This window comes from Kryptolebias marmoratus, linkage group LG14 (assembly GCF_001649575.2).
Source record: "Kryptolebias marmoratus isolate JLee-2015 linkage group LG14, ASM164957v2, whole genome shotgun sequence".
NCBI classification, from domain to species: domain Eukaryota; kingdom Metazoa; phylum Chordata; class Actinopteri; order Cyprinodontiformes; family Rivulidae; genus Kryptolebias; species Kryptolebias marmoratus.
Genome location: NC_051443.1, coordinates 6377570 through 6385272, shown reverse-complemented (window position 1 = coordinate 6385272; position 7703 = coordinate 6377570). Strand labels below are relative to the sequence as shown.

The 7703-nt window shown below is 37.6% G+C and overlaps 1 protein-coding gene across 7 annotated transcripts in view; it reads right to left on the bottom strand.

Annotated features, from left to right (window-relative positions):
• Positions 1–7703, bottom strand: part of arhgef28a (Rho guanine nucleotide exchange factor (GEF) 28a) — an 84364-nt gene that overhangs the window by 69246 nt on the left and 7415 nt on the right. For all 7 annotated transcript variants that reach the window (XM_037979532.1, XM_037979534.1, XM_037979536.1 and 4 more), the window contains exons 3-4: positions 1139–1283; positions 680–1042 (exon numbers count right to left, since the gene is read on the bottom strand). In XM_037979532.1, the coding sequence (XP_037835460.1) occupies positions 680–1042; positions 1139–1283 (508 nt within the window). The remainder of the gene's footprint in view (positions 1–679; positions 1043–1138; positions 1284–7703) is intronic.

The following is a 7703-nucleotide window of genomic DNA, read 5'->3' as shown; positions in this document are numbered from 1 at the left end:
TATATCCTGAGACACACAGTTTCCCAAGTAGAGCCTAATGGAGACTAATGACACCAGGATAATTTTTAGTTGCTCAATGATTGCCCTGTGGTCTCTATCCTGTGGAAAAGAGTGGAAAGGAATGCTAGGTCTTTAATTTGATATGATATGATTGTTACTTCTTTGCATAATGACTTGAGAGGACTGCTGTTGTTTATTGGTGCTTTATAAATAAACTGAGTTGAAGTGAAAAGTTATATGACCTTTGAGGCCTGTAGACAGTTGCACAGACAGCTAATGTCACCATATATTACACTGATATCTGTATTTGAAAGATTGTATACAGTACGTAGTTCAAACCGAGTATCATATAACAACAAAAACTTAGCTTGCTAGTTTAGATAAACTTCATTGTTAGAACTATTTTTTTAATATGTGGATAGAATGTGGGAATAAGTTTCTGTTCTTTGTTTAACAGACATTCGACTTCTGTGGACAGTTCAGGAAGTAGACAGGCACAAACTGGGGCAGGGCCCATCCTGGGTTTAAGGCTAAACATCTGTGTTTCTTAGGAGTGACGAAAATTAATTCACCCATGTCAAATAGCACCAATGACAGACAGGCAGCTGCTGAAGTGTCTACAAACGTAGCCTTCTGACCCCAGCTCGGGATTTCCACTCCTCCCCTTTTTTTTCATTACCTTCTTCTGGCTGACGGTCAGTGTCTTTCCACTGCGCAGGGAAATCCAAGCTCGACAGGGCCAGTGTGATCGTCTCATCCAGCAGCCTCAGGTCGTCTCTTGAACTTCGCTCTATCTGTTCGCTGTAGTCCAACAGTCCACCACAAAGATCCTCACCAGCTGTCCGAGATAACGTAGAAAACCTCTGTAGAACCTCTTGGTAGCTCTGAGGGCCAAACTGCACCTTGTTTGCACTTAGGTACTCTGCAGCCTTCTGGGGAACATCTCTGAGGTATTCAAGGTATGCTTTACCCTCACATGGATGAACTTGATCCTCCGTATAACAGTAAGCTGTGACAGACACGACTTCCACACAGTCATGGCCTGTGGCAGACAGAGAATGAAACATTAAAGATCCCTGGAAGGTAGTGAGAAAAGGGCAGGCAAACAACAGATGTTTGTGCTCAAAGAAGGACTTACCTGGAACGGTGAAGTAAAGAGTCCGATCATCATTGCCTTGTTTTGCTGCTGTCACGTGTGTAAGCTTGGAGCCTTGGGCAACAATGTAAAACTGTGCACCTTCAGGAGCTCTTTCTCGTATCTTCACACAACTCTCAACTTGTCCCTGAGAGAGAAACAAGAAGATAGAGCCACTTAGTAAACTTCAAAACAAACTCAGAGTACAGAAATCATGTCACTGAGATTTTCTTTATTGCTCAGTGAATGTGCCTGTATCAGAAGTTTTCCTTAGAGGGAGGAAAAATGACTCATTTCTAGTCAAACGGTGGAAAAACATCTGACTCAGTCCAGACAGTTTCACTGCATTCGCTCGACTGAATAACAGGAAGAGAACAGAGCAGAGGGAAAAGGAGGTGGAAAAAAGTTATTTTCTCATATTTATGGGAGTGAGCTGCACCCTGCTGAGGATCCCTTTACAAGCCATCATCACAATGAGAATCATTATTTCTGTGAAACCACTAACCTTCTTCTTTGTTTGACCTCAAACACCCTTTTTCTTTCTTTCTTGCATCACCTCACATATCCTCGGTTTTAAGAGTTTCAACCAGCTACAAGCAATAGAAGCTGTGTGCTGTGTATACACAAACACACCAAGACCCAAACAGAAACAAGAATTAGAAGCTTAGAAATCCCTGTAAGAATGCATATTATCCGCCATCTTTTGTGCCAGAGCTCTAAGCTAAGATCATCTTGTGAAGATAAATTATGAACTTATAGCCATTTAGTTTGAACCTTGTGTATTATGTTCTGCATGATTAATGTGATACTGCAAGATCTTGCAAAATGTGTCCAAAGTATGTGTTGAGGATAATTTTGAACTACTGCCACATCAAACTTTAGCTCAATATCTATAAATTCAACTATGTTACAGCCATATTTTTGTTGGCTAAAGTCAATAAATTGCAGTGGTCATCTTGTATCAGATTGACTCCAAAAGTTAATCAGTGTGGATGTTCACCTATTAAGTACTTTCTCCTATATAAGACCGCATTTTAACTATTTTAAATTAATATAATTAATATTTATTTATTTTTTGTTTGTTTGTTTTTTAACGGTTATTGTTTTTTCTGCCCACACTTTCTAACAAAAACACTGTAATACTCATGCTGGGCCACTCGGGGGGCCAGAATATCTGCATTAACAACATATTAAAATACAAGGAAATAAGATTGTTAGCTTAGATAAAGTTTAATGTTGACAAGATCAGGATAAAGTGAGACAAGTGGAGAGGAAAGAAAGATTAAAATATTTCCATTGGTGTTTTGGTTTTTGGGCACAAAGTGATAGTTACCATGAGAGAAACAGGCTGCAAACATCATCATTTCTCAAACAAATTCCAGTTTGGAAAGCGTTTTTAAGATATTGTTTTAAGATGTCTTTTCTTGTGTATGAACAGGTCCTGAAAACGCTGCAGAAAATCTGTTTTTTTAATCATTTGAAATAGTGTAGAGTGTAGTCTATAAAACCAATTTTGGCTCAGACAGGTGACAACAATGAACAGCTACAATTGAAAACCCTCAGGCTGACTGTTTCATTGCAAACCCTTAAAGAAAGTAAACAATGCAGTAACGTCCTAGAAGACCATTAAACTGTTAAATGGAAATAATATTTGCTCAGAGCTCCCTCCATGCATTGGGAAAGACAATCAGATGTTGAGTTGCTTGAATTGGTGTGTTATTGCTTCTGATTCGCTGTACAGTTCTCTTAATATCTGAGATGATATTAAGAGAATTGTTTATTAGTTCTACAATTGACTCTGATATACTGTAACACTTTATTGTTGTTGTTGTTCTTTTATTTCAGTCTCAAATGTGCATAAAGCCCTCAAATATTATAAGAAAACCAATTGGTCCAGATAACTTGGAGCCATATTTTTAAAACTAGCAGCTGATTTTATTGTATCCTCTCTGACTCATCTTTGTAACTTCTCTCTGAACACAGACAAGATTATTTTTCATTTTCTTTGACATCTAGAAGGTTTTGGCACAGGAGGATCATATTTTAGTAAAGGTAAGACTTCTCAGTATTGAACTGTCAGAACGTGCTTTTGTCAGTTTCAAAAATAATCTCTCCAACAGATTTCAGTCTGTGGGTCAGATCAAATGTTCCTCAGGTATCAGTTCTGGGGTTATACAGAACCTGGTTACTCTTATTTACTTTATATAATATACAGTATATATATAAAAATCTTGATTGAGAAGTATCAAACACTAATGTCCACCTTTATACCTTTTGTTGAATCCTTACCTTATCTGGTGCTTTAACAGTTCCAACAATATTTTAATACTATTCGGAGCACTTTGTGTAATTCTAAACTAATTTTAAATGATAAAAAAACAGAACTTATGTTCTCCAACTCAAAACCAAAGTCCATGAATCTTTCATTAGCCATCACTCTTTACGATTCAGAAACTGAGTCCATGTCCAAATACAAATACTGATAAACTGGAACTGAAGATTCTCTCTCCTTCAAGTCTCCCATCTAGAAGATAATAAAAAAAACTTGGTATCTTAGAATCAATTCTTGTCTTTCAATTGAAGCTAAAAAAAACTTGTATGTTACTTTTATATCTTTGTTAGATTACAGTGATGTAATTTATATGCATGCCTCTTTACAGTGGTCATATGCTCTTGATCCAGTCTACCATGGAGCTCTGAGTTTCATCACCAACCTTAAAACTCTGACTCATCATTGTATTCTTGTGTTGGATGGTCAGCACTGTCCTTTCACAGATTAAACCACTGATATTTTCATGTACAAAACTATTCTTGGTCCTCTACCTTCATATCTACAAACCTACAGTCGATAAAAAAGTACAGGGGTTTAATATGTTTGTTCACATGACTTGTTCTTTTTGACTGTACTGAGGGATCGAACTAAGTTAGACTAAAAGCATGAAAATATTTTGCCCCATACTGTTGGAATCAGCTCCAAAACCAGCTAAATCTAAAGAAACTCATCTCTGAAGGAATTTCAATGCATTTTAAACACACAAACATCTGGATACAAACGTTATAATTGATCATCTATGTTACTGATTCTGAGGAATCTGTGTCTGTTTGCTTTTCTTTATGTTTTATGTGTTGTATTTTAGTGCTGTTTGAAGGAGCTGCCTATTTTGGCCAGGACACTCTTCTAAATGAGATGTTAAATCTTAGGAGTCTGTAAGTTTGAGCTTTTCATTTTGTTTTTCTCTTTTCCAAGGACAAATTAGTTTCCAGAGTCCCTGCAGTCTGCAGCAGCCTCTGACTTTATTTGGACAAAACTTGTTCCATCTGGAATGAACCTTCTGAAGAAGAAGGAGAGTGGTGAAGGAGGCAACACCAGACTGATGGATCCATGGCTTTTTCTCCACTGTGTTATCATGACACAACCTGATCCAGGAACAGTCAATTATTCAACACCCTGTGTTTTTTTTTACCTCAAGCTTCCTATATGGATAGATTTAGAATAAAACCTGATTGAATATGAAATAAAACCCAAGCAAGTCAATTAAAAGTACAATCAGAGCCTGATACCAGTCTAAAACGTATCTGTTCTGAAATACCTGTTAGGTATTTTGTTAAATGTTTTTATCTACACACATCCTCCCATGATATCTACATGTTATGATCCTGACATGTTGTGGTCCATTTGGGGGAAAAAACAACATCAGATCTGCTGTCTGGTCTCCAGGAAACCTGCAGGTATCAACTGGAGCTCTTTGCTGTGATCTCCCGAGTGCAACTCGTATTTGACGTCAGGGGAGAGGGATCAGTGCCGCTGCAACAACAAAAACAGCTCCGATAACAAACACGTCTCTTTGGTGAGAAGGCCACCTGATGTCAGGTTTCCTCTGCAGGAGAAGGTGACACAAACGGCATTCAGTCGCAACAAGAAAATCGTCCTCTAATCCTGAAAAAAACTAAAAAATAATAAGAACAAAAAAAAAACAGGGTATGTAAAAAATTACTTTAATAATAAACAACAATTTTCCTCCAAAGAATGGAAATAAATGCAGAGAAAATGTATTCCACCAAGATGGATTGACAAACAGCTTTAACAATCCTTCAACATTCACACATCAAGCACAGATATAAGAGACAGTTTTAAATAACAAAATTTAAAACCGCCTTCCAATAATGCATATTGCCTTTCAGGCCAAAGTTTTTAATAAATAATATCTTATGTTGAGAAATGACAGTTTTTGCCATTTTGGTCAGACTTCGAAAATAAAGTAATCACGTAATATCATGAAAGCTTTTGAGATCTGGTGTCTTTCGGTATACGTGTTGTGAATGACCCTCAGCTACTACCACAGGAAAATTTAGCTCAATAGCTGTTAAACTTACTGAGTGATAGCACTTTTGAGTTGGTTAAAGTTGATTAGCTGAGGCGTATTTGTTGGAGATGACTCTCAGCTACTGTCCCACCAAATTTTAGATCAATGTCTGTTAAATTGACTGCATTAAAGCCTTCTCATGTTTTCTAAATTCAGTTGGGTGTGGTGGCCATCTTGAATTGTGGTGACTCTAAAAGTTACTCAGTTTTAGATGTATATCCAGTGATTACTTTCTGAAAGTTCCAATAAAATCTGTCCAATGGTTCAGGAGATATTTTCTAACAGACACATGAAGACACACTTCAGACAGAGGCTGAAATATTTACTCTCACTTTTCATCTTTTGGAAGTGGGCAATAAAAAATGACTCATAATACTTCTGTAAATCTTCCGGCTATTCACTCTGACCAAAAAATAAACTAACAGTGATCACAGAGCTGAAGGCTGTTCTCAGCTGAGACCTCTGATTTATTCTGCTCTGGAAACAATAACAGTAAATTCTTCCTGTCAAACACTCGTGCTGACTTACAAATTCTGATGAGTTTCTTTATTGACTTTAATAATCATAAAGTCTATCATTTAAGCCTGCAACACTTGAGACACAGCTATAGTTCTATTAGTTAAACAAAAAACTTTTTTTTCTATGATTTTATGACTAAATTGGTCAAAACAAACGCAGTGAGGTGCTCTGGCTATTTTAAATGTGAGAAACACTACAACTGCAATTATTGCAGCACTAACAGAAGAAAACCTGTCAAAGACTAACATCCATACTGCATCAGACTGTGATCACTTGAAACACGTCAGCAAACGGTGCAGCAGGCAAACCTCTGATCTGTTTCTGTTTGTGAAAATGTGTTGCAGAAACATCTGCCCTGACGAAACAAGAAATCCCAGCCGTGTCAGCAGCTCTGTGAGAGTGAAGCTACTTTCGCAACAGAAGCTTTAAACTGATGCAGCCAAGTCTGCACTGACACAACTACAGTGCTAAAGTTTATCAGGTACAAACGATGTTCCATGTTGATGTTGCTCTGATTGAACACTTTAAGTACTGGATACAAAGAACTTCAGCCAAAATGGAAAAACTTTATCAGTCGCTCACATAGTTGTGGAAGAATTTTGGCCCACTCTTCTTTCCAATGTTGCTTCAGTTCATTGATGTTGGTAGACATGTGTTTATGCTCAGCTCTCTTAAGGTCCCATCACTGCAGTTCAATCAGGCTGAGGTTTTGGACTTTGACTGGACCATTACAACACCTTGATTCTTTGGTTTTGTTCATAAATGGTTGCCCTACAAGCAAGCAATAAACTTTAAATTCTTATTAAATTAAAAACGAATAGAAAATAAATACATTTTATAAAATATAAACAGTTATCGGAGAAAGGAAGTCCACCCTCTTTCAGATCTAGAGCTTTGTGTATCAGGACATCATAACATTTTCTGGTCTTCACCAGGTTTTAAAATGATTCAAATCTAACCTCAATTGTACAAATAAACACATAACACATTCACACATTCACCACATCATTATTTTTTAAACAAGAACTAAACCAAAATGGAATATTTGTGTGTGGAAAAACTAAGTCCACCATAAAATTTAAGCAGTTAATCTGGGAAGGGTAAATTGTCGCTTCCAAACTATTTATACTTCATCATTCTGAAGAGATAAAGATAATACACAAATGAAAACATTTGAAACAGCAGTTCTGTTGCAGATCAGCTGCTGTGTTTGGGATCATTGTTCTGTTGAAGCATGGTCCAGTTTGGTCCAAGCTTCAGCTGTCGGACAGAAGGTCTCACATCTGATTCTAGGATCCTTTGGTCTACAGAGGAGTCAGTGACGTGCGGTGAGGTTCATGGTTGGTGAGGCACTGAGAGTCAGATTTACAAATATATAAATCCAAAAGGGTAGCTTATTCAATTGGCTACTGGTTATTTCATATCTCATCAGCGTTTTTCACACACACACACACTCTCTCTCTCTCTCTCCGTCTCTCACTCACTCACTCACTCACTCACTCACACACGCTTGCGCGCGCACGCACACACATAGTAGTATTAATGATAAGATAAGAAAAAACGTTACAATTACCGTTTTGGCAGTCCGATGGAGCAAAACAAAACTTAACGGCTGGCAGCAGTGCACGTGACTGTTACTGGCCTCTGCGTAAAAGGACAGCAGCAACAAGCTCCCGTTGGCTCAC